This window comes from Lolium rigidum, chromosome 6, assembly GCF_022539505.1.
Source record: "Lolium rigidum isolate FL_2022 chromosome 6, APGP_CSIRO_Lrig_0.1, whole genome shotgun sequence".
NCBI lineage: Eukaryota > Viridiplantae > Streptophyta > Magnoliopsida > Poales > Poaceae > Lolium > Lolium rigidum.
Genome location: NC_061513.1, coordinates 14,643,791 through 14,668,960, shown reverse-complemented (window position 1 = coordinate 14,668,960; position 25,170 = coordinate 14,643,791). Strand labels below are relative to the sequence as shown.

General features: G+C 46.0%; 1 protein-coding gene across 1 annotated transcript; it reads left to right on the top strand.

Moving 5' to 3' along the window:
• The first annotated feature begins 21,843 nt into the window (after positions 1-21,843).
• LOC124667249 (protein FIZZY-RELATED 3-like) lies at positions 21,844-24,851 on the top strand. Its single transcript, XM_047204552.1, has 9 exons — positions 21,844-22,275; positions 22,370-22,492; positions 22,593-22,697; positions 23,101-23,280; positions 23,404-23,661; positions 23,751-23,852; positions 24,302-24,364; positions 24,520-24,588; positions 24,669-24,851. Exons 1-9 carry the CDS (start codon positions 21,859-21,861, stop codon positions 24,720-24,722), a joined length of 1,371 nt encoding a protein of 456 aa, XP_047060508.1. The 5' UTR covers positions 21,844-21,858; the 3' UTR covers positions 24,723-24,851.
• Positions 24,852-25,170: the final 319 nt, after the last annotated feature.

Below are 25,170 nucleotides of genomic sequence, written 5' to 3'. Positions count from 1 at the left end.
AAGAAACATCGTGGGAGTGGATGACAAGACAGACATGTCAGAAGATTATAATAAGTTTAAAGAAATTCCGCCCTTCACGGTGAAAATTGACCCAAGCATCTTACTAAATGATGAAGATTCTCCATGGCTATGGCGTAGAAGATCACAACACTAGATGGCGATGTAATAATGTATTCTTCATATATAGTTCCCAAGACAATCTCTACATTTATGTAATAATGAGAACCCTTTCCCCAATACTGTTAGAGGAGACGGAGTCTTTCACGGGCTTGGAGGGAAATTTTTCCGAGGAGCAGCTTCCGAAGATGCCGTAGGGCGTGTGCACCAACGACATCTTCGAGAAGCTGCGCCACGGGAGATTTCCCAACCCTTTCCTTCATCCATGGGAATGAAACTATGCTTGGCTTGTTGATCTGCTTGGCAAGGCGTATCGATGCTCCTTTTATAGGCACGGCACCGCTTCTACTTTGTCTTGTTCCTTCGACAGGGCGTTGTGCGCTACATGCTTTATCTCATCGAGCAGTGCGTCCACCCACGTGTCCTTATCCTGCCGACAGCTTTAGTCCCGGTTGCAACCACCAACCGTGACAAAAGGTTACCGACACATCCTTATCCTGCCGACAGCTTTAGTCCCGGTTGCAGCCACCAACCGTGACAAAAGGTTACCCGCACATCATCCCCCCAGATAAAGCCCTCCTAGATAAGCCTCCCCCAGTCTTTTGTCCCGGTTTGAGCCTCCACCCGGGATGAAAGTTTCGCGCGCCACTTCGTTCCTGCCTATTTTCTTCCCGCATTCCCGCCATTTTTCCACTATATATATGTAGGCTTGGACTCATATCTGCAAACCTCATCACTCTCTCCCATGGCTTCCATCATATGTCTAACACCCTGGGAGGCGGAGGCGCTTTGCGCCTCGAACTACCCTCGCCCGCCCGGCTACCGCGTCCCGACCGGCTGGTTGCTCGAGCGTCGAGGCGTACCGGTCCCTCCTATCCCTCTAGGTGTGCCACGCGAGATGGCCATCACGAACCACTACTATTTCGAGCTCACGCCTGAGCAGCGGAGGAATCCCCAGTGGCATCCCGACTACAGCCTGACTTGGGACAGCTTATTCATCAATCGGCGTGAGAGGGCGGTTGCCAGGTACGAGGAGGACGGCCCGCCTCCTTCGAACTTCAATGAGGCCAGCCGTCGAATGTGGTGGCGCGGCCGGACTCTCCAGAGCGTCATGGCCTATCGTGGCCCCCGCCTGCGCTACCCTCAATCCCAGCCCACGCGTGGTCATCCGCCGAGGTTCGACAACCGCGACCCCGATGCTAGCGACGATGACGTCGGCGACTATGATGACTACAGTGGCGACTATTATAGGGCTAGAGCACGACTATGATTGAATGGCTCCAACATTCGAATCCGGCCATGTATCTTATTTTTCGGTTGAGCTCTGTACTTTAATTTCAGTTCAATCGTAATAAATTTCGTGTCAACCACTTTATTGAACAAAAACAACCGACAACGACTTTATAAACTAAATTTAAACTAATAGAACCGACTACGACTTTATTGAAATTACAATAAAATAGATAAATTACTAGTCTAGTCTCTACTCGTCGTCGGAGGTTGTCTCCGTCCAAATGTCATCCCACCGAGGGTCGTTTTTGGTCCAAGTTGTATTCGGGTTCTCGAGCTCGAAGGCGGTGACGGCCCGACGGTGGCGCTTGTTGGACCTGCGTTGTGCCCTAAGGTTAGCAAAGAACGCGTCGGTGTTGTCGACAACGTTGGGGAACTGCGCCCTCCACTGGCGCATCAACTGCTCGTCGCGCTCGGCGATGGCGATCCTGCGCTGCACCTAGCGGTGCCGGCGACGGTCCTCGTCGTTGATACGTCCAATTTGCATCACTATTTTGTATTATAATTTGCTGTTATTCATTGATATATTTCATATTGGGACACAATACTTATGTTATTTCATCTATTTTGCATGTTTCATCATTATTGGAGGATCAAGCACCGGAGCCAGGATTCTGCTGGAAAAAGCATCGTCAGAACGCAATATTTCGGAAGATCAACTGTGGAAGGGAATTTCGCGTAAATTCCTATTTTTCCAGATGACGGAGGGAGCCAGAAGGGGGAGCAAAGAGGAGCCACTGTGGGCCCAGACCCTAGGGCGGCGCGGCCCAGGGCCTGGCCGCGCCACCCTGTGGCCTGGGGGCCCCACAGCCCCTTTCGCCTCCTTTTCTTCGCGTACTCCTTCGCCCCGAAAACCTAAGCCAGATAGAGGACCTCACGGGGGGTTACAGCCGCCTCTGCGGGGCGGAGAAGACCAGAGAGAAAAGAGCTCTCCGGCGGGCAGGAATCCGCCGGGGAAATTCCCTCCCGGAGGGGGAAATCGACGCCATCGCCATCGTCATCGAGCGGGACATCATCTCCATCATCATCATCATCATCATCTCCACCATCTACACCGCCATCACCATCGCTGCACCTCGTCATCGCTGTAACAATTCGGGTTAAATCTTGATTGTTTGATAGGGGAAACTCTCCCGGTGTTATTCTATACTTGTTGTAGATGCTATTGAGTGAAACCATTGAACCAAGATTTATGTTCAGATTGTTATTCATCATCATATCACCTCTGATTGTATTCCATATGATGTCTCGTGAGTAGTTCGTTTAGTTCTTGAGGACATGGGTGAAGTCTAAATGCTAGTAGTGAATTATGGTTGAGTAATATTCAATGTTATGATATTTAAGTTGTGGTGTTATTCTTCTAGTGGTGTCGTGTGAACGTCGACTACACGACACTTCACCATTTATGGGCCTAGGGGAGTGCATCTTGTATTCGGTTGCTAATTGCGGGGTTGCCGGAGTGACGAAACCCGAGCCCCCGTTAGTATATCGATGCGGGAGGGATCGCGAGGATCTCGAGTTTTAAGGCTGTGGTTAGATTTATCTTAATTACTTTCTTGTAGTTGCGGATGCTTGCAAGGGGTATAATCATAAGTATGCATTAGTCCTAGGAAGGGCGGTGCATTAGCATAGGTTCACCCACACAACACTTATCAAAACAATGAAGATTATTAAACCACATGAAGCGAAAGTACTAGACTAAAATCCCCGTGTGTCCTCAGGAACGTTTGGTCATTATAAGTAAACAAACCGGCTTGTCCTTTGTGCTAAAAAGGATTGGGCCACTCGCTGCAATTATTTCTCTCGCATTTTACTTACTCGTACTTTATTCATCTGTTACATCAAAACCCCTTGAATACTTGTTTGTGAGCATTTACAGTGAATCCTTCATCGAAACTGCTGCCAACACCTTCTGCTCCTCGTTGGGATCGACATTCTTACTTATCGAAGATACTACGATACACCCCTATACTTGTGGGTCATCAAGACTATTTTACGGCGCCGTTGTCGGGGAGTGAAGCGCTATTGGTAAGCGGAATTGGTAAGGAAAACCTTTACTTGTTTGTGCTGATTTTATTTCTGCCTGTTGCTATAAATCATTATGGAGAGATCTTCTCTTCAATTTCTATTTGGGAAATCTACTACTACTGCAACGGTAGTGGATGAAGCGCCAGGTGAGGAAGTAGTACCATATAAAATACCTATGAAAATTATTGAACGTGTTATGGATAACCGCTATGAAGGGGATGGAGCTGTTCATCCTGGTGATCATTTATTGTTTTTGCATGAATTATGCGGGTTATTCAAATGTGCAGGTATTTCTATGAATGAAGTTAGAAAGAAACTATTCACTATATCGCTGTCTGGTAAAGCGGCGCATTGGTATAAATTGCTGAAGAATGGTGATTCTATTGATTGGGAGGACATTGTGCCTTTATTTTATTCCAAATTTTATCCTCCAAGTGAAATTCACAAAGATCGGAACCGTATATATAATTTCCGGCCTCATGATGGAGAGAGTATTGCCCAAGCTTGGGGGAGATTGAAGTCTTTAATGCTCAAATGCCCCATTCATGAGCTTCCTGGTAATGTTATTATTGATAATTTCTATGCAAGACTTTCTTTTCAAGACAAGACCTTGCTGGATACTTCTTGTTCGGATCATTTACACGCAATAAAGAAGAGTTTAAAAGGGACCTTCTTGATCGGATCCAAGAAAATACTGAAGGATGGGAGAACGACAAAGATAGAGAATCGGGTATAATTTATGATTATAAATGCATTGAAGCTTTTATGGATATCGATAAATTTCGTAATATGAGTGCTACATATGGTCTTGATTCCCAAGTTGTTGCAAATCTTTATAAAGCTTTTGCCTCTCATTATGAACTGCCTAAGAAGAATTTTGATAAGTATCATGAACCGTATAAAGATAAAGTTGATTCATCTCGTAAACAAATGTGTAGTGATTGAAACTGTTGATAATGTTATTCCTGAAGCTTATATTGAAAAAACTCCTTTCCCTGCTAAAATGAAGGAGTACTACGTCGTATCTAGTGCGGTTAATAAAAGTGAAAAGAAATTTAAAGAACCCGAAGAACAAATTAAAATTGAACCTGTCTGTTGCAATAGTTAAAGATCTTGTGACTGAAAATGTGGAGGATGGTCATATTATTTTCACGTGAAGATGCTTCTAATATTGTTTCACATCCTAATAAATCCAAACAAGTTAGTGTTCCTATGCTATCTGTTAGAATTGGTGATCATTGTTATTATGGTTTATGTGATATTGGTGCAAGTGTTAGTGCTATTCCTTATGAGCTTTATACGGAGATTATGCACGAAATTGGTTCTTGTGAACTTGAAGATATTGATGTGCTTATTCATCTGGCTAATAGAGAAACTATTTCTCCAATTGGTATTGTTCGAGATGTGGAAGTTCTATGTGGTAAGATTAAATATCCTGCTCGACTTTTTGGTACTTGGTTCTCGCTGCTAGTGATCATTGTCCTATCATTTTTGGTAGACCTTTTCTAAATACTTGTGGAGCTATTATAGATTGTAAGAAAGAGAAAATTTTGACTAGATTTGCTGGTGAACCTTATGAATTTAACTTTTCTAAATTTACCAAAACTCCTTATAAAGCTGACTTGCCTAGTAATGATTTTAAAATGGAGCGAGTGTGCATCTATTGTTCTTGTTCCTAATAATCCTTTGCAGCAACATTTGGATAATAGTGAAAGTGAAGCTTTTAGGAAAGAAAGAGATGAGCTTGAGGAAATTTTTCTTCGCCAACCTATTCTCAAGCATGATTTACCGGTGGAAGATTTGGGTACAACACCGCCACCAAAGGAAGATCCTGTTTTTGATTTAAAGCCTTTACACGATAATCTTAAATATGCTCATATTGATGATAAGAAAATATATCCTGTTATTATTAGTTCTAATCTTTCAGAGATTGAGGAAGAAAGGTTATTGGAAATATTGAAGAAACACCGAGGAGCTATTGGTTATACTCTTGATGATTTGAAAGGGATTTCTCCTTCTATTTGCCAACATGCTATTAATATGGAAGAAGATGCAAAGCCTGTTGTTGAACATCAACGTCGTCTAATTCCAAAGATGAAAGAGGTGGTAAGGAACGAGGTATTAAAACTCCTTGAAGCCGGTATTATATATCCTATTGCTGATAGTAGATGGGTTAGTCCTGTGCATTGTGTTCCTAAGAAAGGAGGAATGACTGTTGTGCCTAATGATAATGATGAGCTTATCCCTCAAAGAATAGTTGTAGGGTATAGAATGTGCATTGATTTTCAAAAAGTTAATAAAGTAACTAAGAAGGATCATTACCCTTTACCCTTTATTGATCAAATGCTAGAAAGGTTATCTAAAAATACTCATTTTTGCTTTCTTGATGGTTATTCTGGGTTTTCACAAATTGTTGTTAAAGCTAAAGATCAAGAGAAAACCACGTTTACTTGTCCTTATGGAACTTATGCTTATAGGCGTATGCCTTTTGGTTTGTGTAATGCTCCTGCTACTTTTCAAAGATGCATGTCTGCTATTTTTCATGGTTTTTGCGAAAGTATTGTGGAGGTGTTCATGGATGATTTTTCTGTCTATGGGAATTCTTTTGATAATTGCTTGCGAAACCTCGATAAAGTCTTGCAGAGATGTGAAGAAACTAACCTTGTTCTTAATTGGGAGAAATGCCACTTTATGGTTAATGAAGGAATTGTATTGGGACATAAAATTTCCGAGAGAGGTATTGAAGTTGATAGAGCTAAAGTTGAAGCAATTGAGAAGATGCCCTATCCGAGGGATGTTAAAGGTATTCGTAGTGTTCTTGGTCATGCTGGGGTTTATAGGAGATTTATTAAAGATTTCTCTAAAATTTCAAAGCCTCTTACTAATCTTCTTCAAAAAGATGTACCTTTTGTTTTTGATGATGATTGTAAGGAAGCTTTTGAAACTCTAAAGAAAGCCTTAACAACTGCTCCCGTAGTCGAACCTCCCGATTGGAATTTGCCTTTTGAAATTATGTGTGATGCTAGTGATTTTCTTGTAGGTACTTGTTCTTGGACAGCGGGTAGATAAAAAATTAAATGTTATTCATTATGCTAGTAAGACTCTTGATGCTTGCTCAAAGAAATTATGCTACAAGCCGAAAAGGAATTGTTAGTTGTAGTCTTTGCTTGTGATAAGTTTAGACCCTATATTGTTGATTCGAAAGTTACAATTCATACTTGATCATGCTTGCAATTAGATACCTTATGACAAAGAAAGATGCTAAGCCAAAGCTTATTAGATGGGTACTTACGTTGCAAGAATTTGATTTACATATTATAGATAGGAAAGGTGCCGATAATCCTGTTGCTGATAATTTGTCTAGATTGGAAAATATTGCTTATGATCATGTTCCTGTTAATGATAGTTTTCCAAATGAACAATTGGCTGTAATAAAGGTGAGCTCGCGAGAGAGCCCTTGGTATGCGGATTATGCTAACTTTATTGTTTCGAAGTATTTGCCTCCAACCTTTTCGACTCGACAACGGAGGAAATTCTTTTATGATTTGAGGCATTATTTTTGGGATGACCCACACTTATATAAAGAAGGAGTAGATGGTATTATGCGAAGATGTGTTCCTGAATATGAACAACGGGAGATATTGAGTAAATGTCATGGTAGTGTTTATGGAGGACATCACGCTGGAGATAGAACCGCGCAAAAGGTTCTACAATCAGGTTTTTATTGGCCAACACTCTTCAAAGATGCAAGGAAATTTATTTTATCTTGTGATGAATGTCAACGAGTTGGTAATATCTCTAGACGCAATGAAATTCCTATGAATTATACTCTTGTTATTGAACCATTCGATTGTTGGGGATTCGACTTCATGGGTCCTTTCCCTTCTTCAGACGGTAACACTCATATACTTGTCGTTGTTGATTATGTTACTAAATGGGTAGAAGCTATACCTACAAGGAGTGCTGATGGTGAGACCTCTATAAAAATGCTTGTAGATGTTATATTTCCTAGATTTGGAGTACCTAGATATATTATGACTGATGGAGGTTCTCATTTTATTCATGGAGGTTTTAGAAAAACTCTTGCTAAGTATGGTATTAATCATAGAATTGCTTCGCTTATCACCCTCAAACTAGTGGTCAAGTAGAATTATCAAATAGAGAGATTAAAGCTATCTTAGGTAAGGCTTGTTAATAAATCTAGGAAGAATTGGGCTAGCAAATTGAAAGAAGCACTATGGGCTTATAGAACTGCTTACAAAAATCCCATGGGAATGTCACCTTATAAAATGGTTTATGGAAAAGCTTGTCATTTACCTTTAGAACTAGAGCACAAAGCTTATTGGGCTGTTAGAGAACTAAATAAAGATCTTAAATTAGCCGGTAATAAGAGGTTGATGCAATTAAGTTCTCTAGATGAATGGAGAAGTGAAGCTTATGAAAATGCTAAACTCTTTAAAGAAAAAGTTAAGAAGTGGCATGATAGAAGGATCATTAAAAGAGAATTTAATGTTGGAGATCAAGTTCTATTGTTTCGGTCTCGTCTCGGATTCTTTGCGTGGAAATTACTCTCGAAGTGGGAAGGACCATATGTTGTTGAGGAGGTGTATCGTTCGGGAGCAATTAAAATTAGCTCTCTCCAAGGCAATGCCACACAAGTGGTGAATGGACAAAGACTCAAGCATTATATCTCGGGTGATTCTTATAATGTTGATGTTGATATTATTCAAGTGAAAACACCGGAGGCTTTCATCAAAGGACAAATTGACAGCCCGCCAGAACTCGACTTTGAATAGGTAACAGTACAGGTAATAAAAAGTCCGCGTTTACCTTTCCGAACATTACTTTTGCTGTTTTTAGGAAATATGAAAAATTACGAGTTCGAAACGGAGTGGAAAGGACGCACGAGGGGGTGCCACCATAGGTCGGCGCGGCCTGACTCGGGCCCGCGCCGACCTATGGTGCAGCCGCCCCGTTGCCCCTTTCCGACTGCGGTTCGATCCGGAACCTTCCTTTTGTCGTAAAAATATTTGCTATATAATCCCCGGACCCCTGGAGGTCCGTAATATCGTTTTCTCGTCGTGTTTTGTTTCGAGTTGTTTTCTGCCAGATTTGTTTTGATCTAGAAGCACCATGGTCTCCAACAACAAAGACAAGGGGCCTTGGAGGGAAGAGATGGATGAAAGGGTCAATAAGGAGAAGGAGAAGATAGCATCAGCAAAAGGAGAGTGGGAAACTACGAGGAGTAAGCCAATCTTGGTGGGATCGGTTAACACTGGGCGTTCTTTTTCTCATAACTTGCAGGGAGCTCTTCCGCCTGCTCTGGACCTCGACTCTTTCCCTTGTGTGGAGGAAGCAATACGGGTTGCTGATGAGTTTTGTGATCAATATCGTGCTCTCAAAAGGGAAGTGGAGATACTTCAAGAGGAGAACCAGCGACTTCGCAGAATGCTGGAATATTACTCAAACCTCAGCACAAGGCCGTCACCGCCACACTCGAGTAACAATGAGTCTCTTCAGGTTTTAGTGCAGAATTACAAGATTGAGAAGCTGAAGCTGAAGGAGATCCTTATGAAGCGCGAGAGGAATCCATCACCACCATCACCGAAGGAGTAATTCATCATCGGTATTGGCATCCCCTTGGTTTGTTCCAAGCTTGGGGGAGTGCCGCGGTATCACATCATCACCACTGCTGCTCCCATGAGGAGGGGAGTAGTTCTCCATCGAGGCTCGGGGCTGTACCGGTAGCTATGTGGTTCATCTCTCTCTATGTACTTCAATACAATAATCTCATGAGCTGCCTTACATGATTGAGATTCATATGATGATGCTTGTAATCTAGATGTCATTATGCTAGTCAAGTGAGTTTTACTTATGTGATCTCCAGGAGACTCCTTGTCCCACGTGTGTAAAGGTGACGAGTGTGTGCACCGTGTGGGTCTCTTAGGCTATATTTCACGAGAATACTTATTCACTGTTATGAATGGCATAGTGAAGTGCTTATTTATATCTCTTTATGATTGCAATGTGTTTTGTATCACAATTTATCTATGTGCTACTCTAGTGATGTTATTAAAGTAGTTTTATTCCTCCTACACGGTGTAATGGTGACGAGTGTGTGCACTCGTGTTAGTACTTGGTTTATGCTATGATCATGATCTCTTGTAGATTGCGAAGTTAACTATTGCTATGATAGTATTGATGTGTATTATTCCTCCTACATAAGCATGAAGGTGACGAGTGTGCATGCTATGTTAGTACTTGGTTTAGTCGTATCGATCTTTCATGCACTCTAAGGTTATTTAAATATGAACATTGAATTGTGGAGCTTGTTAACTCCGGCATTGAGGGTTCGTGTAATCCTACGCAATGTGTTCATCATCCAACAAGAGAGTGTAGAGTATGCATTTATCTATTCTGTTATTTGATCAAAGTTGAGAGTGTCCACTAGTGAAAGTCTAATCCCTAGGCCTTGTTCCTAAATACTGCTATCGCTGCTTGTTTCTTGTTTTTACTGCGTTACTGCTTGCTGCGTTACTACTCGCTTGTTTACTTCCCGCAATATTACTACCATCAACCGCACGCCGGCAAGCTATTTTACGGCGCCATACTACTGCTCATATTCATTCATACCACTTGTATTTCACTATCTCTTCGCCGAACTAGTACACCTATTAGGTGTGTTGGGGACACAAGAGACTTCTTGCTTTGTGGTTGCGGGGTTGCATGAGAGGGATATCTTTGACCTCTTCCTCCCTGAGTTCGATAAACCTTGGGTAATCCACTTAAGGGAAACTTGCTGCTGTTCTACAAACCTCTGCTCTTGGAGGCCCAACACTGTCTACAAGAATAGAAGCACCCGTAGACATCAGTCGTCGACGAGGCATGGCGGTGGCGCGAGGAACTCCGCCTCCTCTAGCGATTCAACATCCGGGAAGTTCATGTTGTGCCCTGGCCGCCGAAAGCGCCACGCCGCCGCGTCGTAAGCGCGCGCCGCCAGCTCCGGCGTGTTGTACGTGCCGAGGGTGAGGCGGAAGCCACCGGCGCGTATCTCGGCGGTGAACCTACCGCTCGGACGCACTCGAACGCCACGGAAACCGGATGCCCCTCGACGAAATGGAGGCATCCCGGAGATGAATGAGCGGAGAGGGAGAGGGGTGCCGGCGACGTGTGGTTGCGCCCGCACTCGTCGCTCTATATAGCGCACGCGGGGCATGGCACGTGTAAGCGGTGGCTACACGTCGCACGCCGGCGTCGGCGGGGCGAGGCACGTGGAAGCGGTGGCGACACGTGGCACGGGGACGCGACACGAGTGGCACGGCGGCGGTGCACAGGGGTGAAACATACACGACTATCCGTTTCATATGATGCGAGATGCAAATAGGTATATGGATGGCATATTCATGTTCATTAGCTTTTTCTGATCAATATTCATATATAAAACATTTGTATTTGAGTTACCATTCAAAAGTTATTGAAATAATAGTTTTATTAATTTAAAATAGAAAAAAGAAAAGGGGTGAAGAGGGGAGATGACCTGATCCGTGGCACAACCCATCCAACGGCTCTAGGCCGTTGGATTCAAACGGCCGAGCCGTTGGATGGGCTGTGCCACGGATCAGCTCCTACCCCCTTTTGTCGCGGGTCGAGCCACGGCCCGCGATAAAAGGCCCCCCCTTTTATCGCGGGTGGGGGCACGAGCCGCGATAAAAGGGCGGCCTTTTATCGCGGGTCGAGCCATGACCCACGATAAAAGGGGCTTAGGTATAAAAGCTGGCGCCGCGGGCGGTGCCTCCACCCGCGACACCCGGAGGCCAACACTTAGGATTTTTGCGCCGCCAGGCTGCCCAAAATTTCCGCCGCGCCGCCGTCGCCGCCTCGAGCTCCTCTGACGCCCTCTCCGCGCCCTCTCCTCGCCCGCTCCGAGCTGCCGCGCCCGTCTGAGCCGACGCGCCCGTCCGCGCCGTTCTCTGTGCCGCGCGCGCCGCCGCCAGTGCCGCCGTGCCGCGCGCCCCCGCCGTGCCACGCGCCCCCGCCGTGCCGACCCCCGGCGCCGCCCCCGCCGCCGCGCCCCCTCCGCCCGCTGCGCGCGCAGGTAGCCACCAACCGCGCGCCATCCGCCGGCGCCCCCGGCCCTTTTTTTTTAATTTTTGAGTTAATTAGTTAGTGGGTTAATTAGTTAGTTCATTTTTATTGTAAGTATTTTAGTACATATATAGATAATTAGGTAGTTTAAATTTTGTTGTACAATTTTTGTAAGTATTTTAGTATTTAGTAAGTTTTTTTTGTAAGTATTTTAGTATATATATATAGATTATTTTAGTTTTTGTAATTAGTTAGTTTAAATCTTTTTGTAAGTATTTTAGTATTTTAGTATATATATAGTTTTTGTAATTAGTTAGTTTTAGTTTAGTAAACACCCGCCGTCGACCCCCTCCCCCCTCGCAAACAACCGCCGTCGACCCCCTCCCCCCTCGCAAACAACCGACGTTGACCCCCTCTCCCTCTCGCAAACACCCGTCGACACCCGCCGTCGACCCCCTCCCCCCTCGCAAACAACCGACGTCGACCCCCTCTCCCTCTCGCAAACACGCGCCGACACCCCTCTCCCTCTCGCAAACACGCGCCCTCTCCCTCTCGCAAACACGCGCACTCTCCCTCTCGCAAACACGCGCCGACACCCCTCTCCCTCTCGCAAACACGCGCCGCCCTCTTCTCCCTGCTCCACGCCGAGACTTCCCCTCCTTGAGCCTACCCCATATGTGGTTAGGGTTAGGGTTTGGTTAGTGTTTGATTAGGGTTAGGGTTAGAACATGTACTTATCGATTTAATTTTTTGCAGAAACAATGGATCCATTCGAACGGGACTTGGAACATGAAGACATTTTCGCGAACATAATCCGTGATGGTGATGGAGAAGCCGGCGGCTCTGGTGATCATGGAGAAGCCGGCGGCTCCGGTGATCATGGAGAAGCCGGCGGCTCCGGTGATGGAGAAGCCGACGGCTCCGGTGATGACGAGGTATACGATTAGTATAGATGCATTAATGGAATTCTATATGTACATATGTATATAAATTAATTAATTTTTATTCTCTTAGGCCTCCGAAGATAAGTTGGACAAACGAGGCCCGGCAAAGAAGTTGACCAAAAAAGACCACTTCACAATTGAAGCTATATCACCGGAAGGCCAACCTGTGGCACCCTCAGCTGTCAGAACAAAATTTAAAAATCAGTGCGGAGTTCTGGTTAGGGATTCTCTCCCGATCACTATTAGAGCATGGAACAAGACCAAGAAGGTGTCCGAAAATCAGGTTGCCGATAGGTACAAAGACACACTTTTTAACGACCTCGTGGCACATTTCACTTCGCCAGATCTGGGATCGGAGTCTGAGAATGCTAAGCGAGAGGCGCTAGTGAAGAAATGGGCTCTTAAGAAGATGGGGGAACTTTTCCGGGCGTATAAGAACCGGTTATGGGCAACTTATAAGGCCGAGAAGAAGCCTCCGGTATTCGAGAACTATCTATCGAAGCGGGAGCATAATTGGGAAGAATTTGTGAAGTACAAAGAATCGAGAGGAGGCTGTGAACCTGTCCAAGAAAAACCAGAAGAATGCAAGCGAGAAGAAATATCACCATCATACGGGGCGAGGGGGCTACGAAGTAGCCATGCCTAAGTGGGATGCACAAGAGGCTGAGATGGAGCGGAATGGGATCCCTCCAGAACCCACGCGAGAAGGATGGGACATTAGGGCTCGAAATTGGTTCCTCGCGCATGGCTGTGAGTATGACATGAAGACAGGGAACATTGTTGAAAGTGACAGCAGGGTTAGGGTACCCAGGGAAAAATGGATTGAAGTGACGACAGAAATAAAGGCGGGAAAACTAAAGTTTGCTCCCGATAGAGAGAAAGACTTGCTGACGCTTGTCCTCGGTAATCCCGAGAAGGGAGGACGAACAAGAGGCTTCGGCCCTAGTGTTCCGTGGTCGCTTGGGTTTCCGGCCGACGCGGAGACTTATAGAAGCCGAGCGAGAGCTAAATAACGCGAGCTGCAGGTGCAGAATGACCGGATGGCCGAGTTCCAACGCCAACTTGACCAGCAGCAGCGGGAGATTCAGCAGCAGCAGCGGGAGATAAATGAACTAAAAGGACAGCGCCACCCAGATAATACCGCTGGCATATCTCAACGACGAGACAACAACGTGGCCAACTCGGAGGCCCCTCCTACACGGATGATAGATGGCGGTCCTGGCGACCCCGTGGACGGAATCAAGGAGCAAACACCTTGTGATCTCCATGAGGTGTTCAGGAACATGTCTGTTAAGGTGGCGGTCGGCTATGTCTTACCTGCATTTGGACCTGAAGGTGAGCCGGCAACATGGCATGGCAATGAGGTTCCAGCTCTCTATGCTCGTGTCGGGGTGGATTCAGTTGTACCGTCGTGGGAGACATTGGAGCTCCAGTTCCCTGGAGGTGATGGGGGGGTTACACTCAGAGAGGTGCTGGGAGAAATCATTCTCTGGGAAAAGAAGAACATCAAGCTGCCAGGCTGGGTAGCCCCTAGTATCAGTCGTCCAAGGTCACCATCACCTCCTCCAGATGATCGCAGGCCACCATCACCTCCTCCTACTGATCACATGTCGCCACCATCACCCCATGGGTACGACGTCGACCACGACATCCGTAGTCCATCTCCATCTCCAGCGCCGCCGCCTCCGCCCACTAAGACTCGGAATGCACCCTACCGGAAGCGTTTCAAGAGTCCTATCCGCAAGATGTCGCCCCTCCCAAAAGTACCAAAGGTTCCTCCCCCCCGTCCTTGGGATCTTACTGTCGAGGAAAATGCGGCCGCTGTTGCGAAACACAACTATGATCATTTCCATAAGCCAAAACCTCCGGCCGCGAGCCATACACCGAGAAGAAAAAGCATATGCTACTTCTTTTCTGAACACACCATCGCAATATGACTTATACGAGAAGAAGGATGACTATACACGCCACCTTGCGAGGATAATTGATGACAAGAGGGAGAATGAAAAGGCTAAGAAGAACAAGGATGACAAGGCTAAGAAGAAGGATATTGCTACCACGAGCAAATCATCAGCTAGAAGTGCAGCCGAGAAGAAGTCAAGTTCAACAAGTGCACCCAAAAAGGCCAAGCAATCGACAGAAGGCAAAAAAAGAAAGGAAGTTCCCCTGCTCGGAGATCAGCCCAAACAATCGATCCCAGCACTCAAAGTGCTTAATGTTCCCAAGGTGTACCAGGAACATGGTGGTTTCCTACTGGAAGAAGCTGCAAGCCTAGCGGCTGCCTGTTCAGTTACCGTGGAGGAATTGCTGTCTGCAGCAGATGCTGCAGTACCCACTGCTGATATAGTTCCTCAATTTGTCTACGGGGCCGACTTGGTCAGCAAAGAGCAGCTGCATAAACTGCCAACACATATGCGGAATTTGCATCAGTGGTACCTTGATGCATGCAAGGAGAACATAAGGTTCATCGTGGCGCATATACCACGTGAATATTACTACCGAAAGGAGGAGATCCATATTGAGATAAATGAACTCGGCGGTTATTCAATTTAGATGCCCTCGACAAATCTCTCATGAGTTGCTATTGCTTGTAAGTTGTTAACTACATATAAGTTCATTTTCATTCGAGTTCATATTCGTTTTCATTGCATATACTCATTATTTCTTATGTGTTCTCTTATGCGAGTCGAAGATCGGTGAATGCAAAAGTCACAATATTATCAATATTGGGTTTGTTGACCCAGATAAAGTAAATGTTCAAACGGTAAAGTATAACCGCGAAGAAACGGGAGGAAACCTACTAAGGTTTTTGGGGGAGCAATATTTCTGTGATTCAATATTGTTTCCTTACAACTACGAGTGAGAGTCTTAATGATCTTTTATGCACATCCAATTTTTCTTACTCGATGTTAAGTGTAATTCCTGACGTATATACATAACATGTGCAGCTTCCACTGGATACTACTAGACATTAAAGTTGATAAGGGAATAGTTGAAGTAAGAGACTCACTGAGTAGAGGCGTGGACGGGTTCCGCGACTTGCAGAAGTTGCTCCAAGTTTAATTTCCTTCATCGCCGCGCTATATCTTTCGTGAGATATCAATTAATTATCCACTCATTCAATCATTCTTTTGCTTGGTAGGGCTTGGACAGCTTTCAAGAACCATCATAAGCAGAGTACCTGGGCAGAGAAGCTAACATTTACTCCTGTACCGTGCCCTCAGCAGCCACAAGGGACGAATCTATGTGGATACTATGTTTGCGAGTCCATTCGCATGTTAACCACTGAGAAGCAGAACAATAATAAATTCAACGTAAGCAATAACATTCACAACTTTATTTATTTTCGTCAATATTTCGTTATCAACATTGATATAGTCATACTCATCTCATTTTCCTATATAGGTCGACTACATGCGGGACACACTCCAACCAAAGGAACACCTACTAGGAATTGCGGAGGAACTGGCGGGACTTTTGGTTAAAGAAGTACTAAACAACAAAGGCTTGTTTAGTCCAAATAGAAGCTCTACCTCCAAATAGACGGTCGTTAGTACCGCTTGTCGATCGTGAGCTAAATGTATATATATATATATGTAAGGGGAATCTACATGTAAAGGGGAATCGACTTTTGCTTCCAATATTTTGTTTGATCGATCTATATATATATAATGAATGAACGTGTACCACTTCTAGTACCGTACAAATATATGCAACTTTTATTTTAGAATGAAAAAATGAGGTGGCGGGGGGAGGGGGTGCTGCACCCCTCAAACCCTAAAGCAGCAGCGTTGTGCGCCCGCCACGTAGAGGGCCTTTTGATGCGGGTGGTAATACCACCCGCGACAAAAGGGCCTGTCCCCTGCGCGCCCCGCGGCTGCCACGTGGTGGACCTTATGTCGCGGGTCGTAAGAGACCCGCGACAAAAGGTGGACCTTTTGTCGCGCCTCCCTTGTCGCGCCTGGCCGCCCGCGACAAAAGGGTCACACGACCCGCGACATTAGGCCTGTTTTCCACTAGTGGAACGTGCCAATCATCCTGAAACTAATGGATGAACGAAACATTTTAATTAGTCGATTGAGTGCTATATTTGTTGTTTCATCAGCACACATCCGTGACATTGGTTCCCAGTCTTCTTCTTTAAGAAATTCTGGGGCTTAGTCAAACTTGGGATCCTCCATATCCTCAACGACTTCATCCTTGGGAGGATTGACATAGCGAGACTCAACTTCGGGGTTCTCTCGCTTATCCCAAAAATCCCTGGGTAGACAAGATTACTCGGTTCCGGCCAATCACTTTGATCAATGTGGTTTTCAAGATTGTCTCCAAAGCCTTGTCAACCAAGCTCGACCCCATCGCTAACCGCATTATCAGCCCCAATCAAACCGTGTTTATTAAGGGCAGATTTATTCTCGATGGGGTCCTTGCTCTGCATGAGATCGTTCATGAGTTAAAAGTAAGGAAGCAAGGGTGCCTCCTGTTAAAATTGGACTTCGAGAAAGCGTACGACCGCGTCAACTGGAATTTCCTGCAAGAGGTGCTCCGGGCAAAGGGCTTTGACGCCGGCGTAGTTCATCGCATTTCGCAGCTGGTCATGGGAGGCCAAACGGCGATTTCTATTAACGGAGAAGTGGGCCCCTTCTTCAGAAACAAGAGAGGAGTAAGACAAGGGGACCCCCTCTCACCTTTGTTGTTTAACTTCATGGCGGAGGCGCTGTCCATTATTCTCACCTCAGCAGCTGCGGCGGGGCACATAGCTGGGGTGGTGCCACACTTGATTCCGGGCGGGATCACTCACCTTCAGTACGCGGATGACACCTTGATCATGATTCAAGACGACGATACTCAGATTGCCAACCTGAAATTCTTACTGATGTGCTTCGAGGATATGTCAGGCTTCAAAATCAATTACCATAAATCCGAAGTCGTGGTCATGGGAACCACAACTCTCTGTAAACAACAAGTGGTTGATAGACTGAACTGCAAACTAGGAGGTTTCCCCTTCATCTACTTGGGCCTCCCCATTTCTGATAGGAAGCTCACCATGGAGCAATGACTTTTCCTTGTCCGTAAGCTGGCAGGCAGGGTAGAACCGTGGTGGGGTAAGTTCATGTCTTCAGGTGGACGGCTTATCCTATCCAACTCTTGTTTGTCCAGCATTCCCCAGTTTGCTATGGGTCTATTCTTGTTGCAAGATGGGATGCACGCAAAATTTGATTCGCACCGGATTCTACTGGGAAGGCACTGGCCCTAAGAGACGCTACCATCTTGTCAACTGGCCGGCAGTGTGCAGGCCAAAGGAATGTGGAGGCCTGGGGCTCCTTAATTCCAAGAAAATGAACATTGCCCTCATGCTAAAGTGGGTGTGGAAGCTATACCAACCCGAAAATCCGATTTGGGCGCAGATCATCCGAGCAAAGTATGTTTCAGCGAACAACATCTTCGCAGGATCGGGACAAGGGGGCTCCCAATTCTGGCGCAGTTTACATAAGATCAAGCACCTGTTCAAGCTGGGGGCTAGGCACATCATCCAAGATGGTAACCGCACGCAGTTCTGGATGGACAAATGGACTGGCAAGATGGCTCTCAAGGACAGATTCCCTGTGTTATTCAACATCTACACCTCGCAGATGAGTACCGTGGCGCAAGTGTGCAGGGGCGGGGGCGTCCTGACCTTCCGCAGATCCCTTGACCAGCAAGGTATCGCTGATTGGCACCTTCTGAGAACCATCATCGAACAAACTAATCTTGTTCCGGGCCAGGATAGGGTGTCCTGGTCGTTGGAACCTTCAATCTGTTTCTCGGTTAGGTCCATGTACCTGAAACTGGTACAGGGAGCATCCATCGCTCACTTTCGGGATGTTTGGGCGGCTCGGATCCCTCTCAAGAACAAGATCTTCTCTTGGCAACTGGTGCTGGACAAGTTGCCCACGAGCCTCAACATTGCGTCTCGGCAGGGGCATGGAAACGGCTGTTGCAAATTGTGTGGTAGGCCGGAGGATGCCGCGCATATCTTCTTCACCTGTTTCATGGCAATCTTCGCTTGGATCGTGACCCGCCAGCTGCTGGGGTGCAGCTGGTGCCCCGCTAATTTTGCACAACTGTTCGCTATCATCTCTAGTCTCTCTCGTAGATTTAGAAGATGCGTTTGGCTCCTTTTTATTGCACAATCTTGGGCATTGTGGCTTTTTAGAAACAAGATGACCATTGGGTCAAAGTTGAAACATCCCGCTAATATTATCTTTAAAATGATGCTTTTTCTTCAGCTGTGGAAGCCCCTGGCAAAGCCTCTGGATCGGCCATGCATAGAACATGTGATCGCCGAGCTCAATCTTCTTCACGACGCAGCGGCCCCAAGAAGGAATGACCAAGCCACCTGAGTTGCATCTGCGTCCCCTGATGTTGTTCGCTACTCTTCCTAGTTCGTTTGTTTGGCGAAGCTGTATGCCGCATCATGTAATGTTTAAACTCTGTCTGTGTTGAACCTGAGGGCTTTATTAATTTAAAGTCGGGCAGTCCATGCCTTTTATCTACAAAACATTGGTCAAAATTAATATATTTTTTTAGTAGAAAAGGGTAAAGCCACAGATTTTACAGCAAGCTATCAGTTTTTAGGACAATGCCAAACACCACATGCAGCTCAAGGCTTTCTTACAGTGAAGTGAAAACACAAGCAGAGACTGAAACCCACAGCAGCTCAAACATAAAACTAGCAACGGAGAGGATCAAGGCATAGGAAAGACTCTAAACCCTTCCCCATTGCCCACCAACATCAACGCATTAGCCTTTAATGTCATTGCCACTGTCCCAATGATCTTCAAGGATTCTCAAGCTTCGTGCTTCACATTCCCAATGTACACCTCCAGTTCACTTTTTGCCCTCTTCTCTGGGGTTAGCCAGGCTCCGGCCAAAACAGCAGAGGCGGAGCACGAGCCAAGGTGTAACCTGCTCACATACCTCATCCGCTTTCCTTTGTCTTCTCCTTTGATCACGATGCTCCATTGAGCAAGGGTATAAGCCACTCTCCTCCTCCACGGTACCTGCATTCCCACCCAAGGTATTTGATTGAACACCATATCATTCCTTGTTAGCCAAATAATTCTCAAAATCGTAAGCATTATTGATCATATTTAACTCTAGATTCTTTTTCTTATTGTTCCAGAGCTGATAGGTTTCAACTAAAGTTGAAGAAGGGATGTTAATGCCCGAAACCCTCTTAACTCCTGGCGAAATATGAAAAGCAACAGCACAACCAAAAAAGAAATGATAACAAGACTCTTCTTCATTGCAAAATACAAAGGTCAAATCGTCTACTGATTGCCTCTTGATCATGTTATCACTAGTGATAATCTTATTGTCAAAATGAATATCTCAGTATGATTTTAGGTACAACACGAATTGGCACTATACGCTTTGCAAAACGAATTGGCCTCGCTACTTTGGAATTACTGCTTCTAGTCAGATTGCTTCAGCTGACACACAAGTGTGGCTCATCCTCATTAAGCGCTATTTTCAACATTTGAAGCATCAGGTTGATCAGCATTTACATTTTGCCGTCTTGCTGCGTCACCACACCTACTCACACTGTGCCGCCACGTGAACCATCCTCCAGCACAAAATCAGAGGCTCGTCTCAAATCAAGTATTATTATCATCCTGTACACCAGTACAATATTATTACAAAGCCTTCAAATGTAGTGATCCAAAAAAAGAAAGAAGAGAGGCACCGTGCATAGTCCATCCACGAGAGGACAAGCGAGAAGTTTGCGCCACGTCAGTGCAGATGCATTCTCAGCGTAAATTTAGACCATGAATGTATTGAAACGCACACATTGTTTCGTTTGTGCGGCCATGTATTTGGTGCCCTCCCGTCCACGCAGACTTAAACGATCTCACCTTGCTCTGTTTGGGTCACGCTGCTAAAGATGCCTATCACATCTCTCAAATATTAGGAATGAGCAAACATGAGCTTATTATGGAGCCCTTTTTTGTGGAGTATGTTGTCCCACATCGATAACTTTATGTGGCAATATCAAATTTGGGGCACCGAATTGTGCCCCTACAAGGCGAAGCTTGAGATCCCATAGCCTGTCATGTTATGATTCTCTTTTAATCAGAGACAATGAAGCTCCCTTTAGAAATGAAATATTGATTTGCACACAAGTGCGGCCATATGAATAGTTTCGCGCACCACGGAGGCCGATCTAAATGCCGTGGATAATTTGATCTTGCTATATGAAAATTTTATTCGGTAAGTTGACATACTAAGTCTTATAAAGATAGGTTTGCACGTGGTCATCGAACCGCGTGGGAAAAGGAGAAGGAAGAGAGAAAAAAAGGCGAAGAGAGTGATGTCAGCGCTCGACGACCTCCATCTAGAGGGAAGTGAGATGAACAAATTGACGAGAAGGAAATGAGAATGAGTAAGGAGTAGAGACAATTTCCGACCAAAGAAGACAAACTCGTGGGCTTATCGCAATGAGGGGCCACGACACGAAGCCCACATGGTTGGCACTTTGATAATACGAAGCCCACATTGAATTTGACAATGATATTGTGTTATTTATAGAAACTTTAGCCCAATTAGATGCATAATTAATGTTCGTTTGTTGGCCCAAAGGAGTTAGGTGGCGCGAAATAGTCTGTTGGCGCGAATGAGTTTGGTGGCGCGAAGGGGTTCATTTTTTTTAAAAAAAATTGCACGAAAAAAGGGGAAGGAAGAGAAACACGGGAAAATAGGTGGACGACCGACTAAGGAGGGAGGATGAGGAATATGCGATCTTTGCATGATCGAGGCAGGACAATGTTGCCGACTCACGATGCGGCGGGATCTAGAAGGCAAAGTAGACACCCATTACAGAGGAGAAGGAGGAAGACACCGTCGACACGAGAGAGAAGAGGGAATGATCTCGGCAAGAAACATAAAGGCGCCGGCAGGTTTTCGCGCCAAAAGTGCGCGAGAGGCAGGGCAGTCAGGCTCTGCGCCACATAATAGCTTCCAAATTCAGTTTCTATGGCAACATCCTGACTTGGAATCGATCGATTAGAAGGTGTGAAATTCATGAGATAGGAAGGAAGAAGGGCAGCCGTGCAAGCTGGCCCTATCGACGGCGTGTCAGTCCCAGCCACAACGGCTACTCTACCTGTCGTCCACCCTAGAAAAGGACATGCATAAAAAAAATAGACCTCACGCCGCTCCAAATCCAAGTGACCGTTGCAGCCTCCCCCTTCCCCATCTCCCTCGCCACCACGCCGCCGACGCGCCGGAGACGCAGCGAGATCGGCGGCGCCACGCGAGCGGGTAGCGGCAAAGGCTAGAGCAGAGATTCACCATGGCGACGGACACATCCGCGTCCACCAAGCCGGCGGCGCCGCGGCTCAACGTGCCGGCGGCGATGGCGGGATCCCTCCGCCTGGACGCGTCGCCGGTCTCCTCCCGCTCCGCGTCGCGGCTGCTGGACCTCCCCAAGACGCCGTCGCCGTCCAAGGTCACCTACAGCGACCGCTTCATCCCCTGCCGCTCCTCCTCCCGCCTCCACAACTTCGCGCTGCTCGACCGCCCCTCCCCCAACTCCAAGAACTCCCCCGCCGCGCCCGACACCCCCTACACCCGCCTCCTCCGCGCCGAGCTCTTCCCGGACTCCTCCCCCAACCCCACCTCCCCCAACACCAACCTCTTCCGCTACAAGACCGACCACTCCGCGCCCTCCTCCCCCTTCGCCAACGCCGACAAGCACGACGGCGGCGCCGTCGGATCCGGGGCCTCCACCCCCAAGAAGGCGCCCAGGAAGGTCCCCAAGACGCCACACAAGGTGCCTTGCCCCTCTTCTCTCTCGCTCGCCTGCGCAATTCCGCAAACACCTCGCGCGCGCGCGGGTTGCTGAATTCTCTCCGATGTGCACGCAGGTGCTGGACGCGCCGTCTCTGCAGGACGACTTCTACCTCAACCTCGTCGACTGGTCGTCGCAGAACATGCTCGCCGTAGGCCTCGGCACATGCGTCTACCTCTGGTCGGCCTCTAGCAGTAAGGTAAGCTCGATCGACATTGCTGTTTCTTTCCTCTTCTTGCGCACATCCGGTCATCAAATGGGATGCCTGCATCATCTTTGATTGGTTGCCGGACATTCAGGTGACCAAGCTATGCGATCTGGGGCCGAGGGACAGCGTCTGCGCCGTGCACTGGACGCGCGAGGGATCCTACCTCGCCATTGGCACAAGCCTTGGAGATGTCCAGGTTCACTCTCTCGTCATCATTCTGCTCTTACACGCCCTGCGATCGTTGGTTCAGAATATACAGTTCCCATTGTTAGATGGTAGCCCAAATATGAACTGATGCAGCCATGCTGTTTGTTTGGTTCACAACTTCACATGATATACACCGATGTGATGATGCACATTGGGAAAGTTTCACAACAAATCAAATTGGAAAGTTTATTATTACTGCATCACAACACAGAGCTGTTTGTTTCACTGTATCACACCTAAGATCAGTAGGGATTCAAATGCAGTAATTTTGTCTGCACATTTAAACCATTTCCCACTTGATTTAGCTTAAAGTTTCAGTAAACACTCTGAAGTGGGTATAAATGTATAATCTTCCGTTTCAAAGAATATAACATGCAAGCACACTCTTACAGATATGGGATAGCTCTCGCTGTAAACGAATAAGGAATATGGGAGGCCACCAAACACGGGCTGGGGTACTAGCGTGGAACTCTACCATCTTGTCGTCTGGTGGCAGGGACAAGAACATACTGCAGCACGACATCCGTGTCCCCAGCGACTACATCAGCAAATTTTCTGGCCACAGATCAGAGGTGTGGCTTCAAAAACATTATATTCCTGAATACTGTTAACTCAATCCTATGCGCATGCATCATGTGTAGCATGTATGTAGACTTCAGAACTCATTCTGAACATGAATTGATAAATCTTTCCAGGTCTGTGGCCTGAAATGGTCGCATGACGACCGTGAGCTTGCATCTGGTGGAAACGACAACCAGCTTCTAGTATGGAACCAGCGGTCGCAGCAGCCGGTGTTGCGACTGACAAAACATACCGCTGCGGTTAAAGCAATAGCCTGGTCACCGCACCAGCACAGCCTCGTGGCCTCAGGAGGTGGCACGGCTGATAGATGTATCAGGTTCTGGAACACGGCGAATGGAAACATGCTGAACTCTATCGACACAGGCAGCCAGGCAAGTTCTTATAGTTCTGAACAAGACCTCTCGCGGTTTGTTTTGCAGTGAATATGTGAGTTTGTGCTGATTACCATTTTGTGTTGCAGGTTTGCAATCTTGCCTGGTGTAAGAATGTGAATGAGCTTGTGAGCACCCATGGGTATTCCCAGAACCAAATAATGGTTTGGAAGTACCCATCTATGTCAAAGGTAAGCTTTGTTGTCTACATTTTTAAAATGGTTTTGTTTTAATGTTTAAGATATGGTACTGGAATGTTTAGACACTGAAATAATGGTTTGGAAGTACCCATCTATCTCAAAGTTAAGCTTTGCTGTGTACATAAATGCCTTCTTTTAATGTTTAAGATATGGTGTTGGAATATGGTTTAGTCACTGAAATATGGTTTAAAGTACCCATCTATGTCAAAGTTAAGCTTTGCTGTGTACATTTTTTAAATGGCTTTTTTTAATGTTTAAGATTTGGTATTGGAATGGTTTAATCACTGAAATCCTTCGAACCTTCAACATATATATGATGATATTAGATGGAGTACTATTTAAATGTTCCCTCTGGAAAGTTTATATATTGGTGCAGTAGGGGGAAGGTCATACAGTGCATGTGCTTCTATTACTGACCATTGAATATTTTGGAATACCAGGTGGCTACTCTAACTGGACATACGCTGCGTGTGCTTTACCTTGCAACGTCACCTGACGGGCAGGTAATAAATCCAGTTCAGAATCAAATACTAGTTTTCCATTCGTGAGGAGATCATCTGATGAATTACAGGGACACTTAATAATCACATAAGTATTCAGAAAGAATATGTTATTGGCGACATGAGATGTAACACATGCCCGGTTTCCATTTACGCAGACAATAGTAACAGGAGCAGGTGACGAAACCCTCAGGTTCTGGAACATCTTCCCTTCAATGAAGACACAGGTATGCCTCTTAAGATCCTTCGGTATGGCGGCACATGCTGCAGACACGCCTTCTAACTTGTACCGCCACTCTGATTCCAGGCTCCTGCTCGCGATGCCGGGCTCTTTTCATTTTCGAGAAGCCACATCCGATGAATCATCGGAGGACAGGAGGAGGAGGAGATAGATGCGTGTCTGTGCGAAAACATAGTTTGTGTTTACCTGTGCAGTTGCTGAGTACCTAATTCATACCATAGCATTGCCCTTTAACTTGAGCCATTCTTTGTAGTAGAAAGAAACCCGTATAACTCTGGCTGCAGATGTATCTGTTTCACATATACTGTACAACATTAGGTGGGCATGTGTATTGTTAAATTAAAGTATTAAACCAGGTTCGGATAATTGTGTTCAGAGCTCAAGAAGATTCAGTCCATTGGAATGAGCAAACGAAGCAACGAGATGAGTCGGATTCACGATTTCCAATTAAAAACCCTCTCCTTGCTTTAAAAACAATCAAAATGTAAAAAATATCCATCTCCATATGGTCAGCGTGAGCCGTTGGATCGTCCTGGCTTCATCTTGACCACCCAATAACTGAAATTAG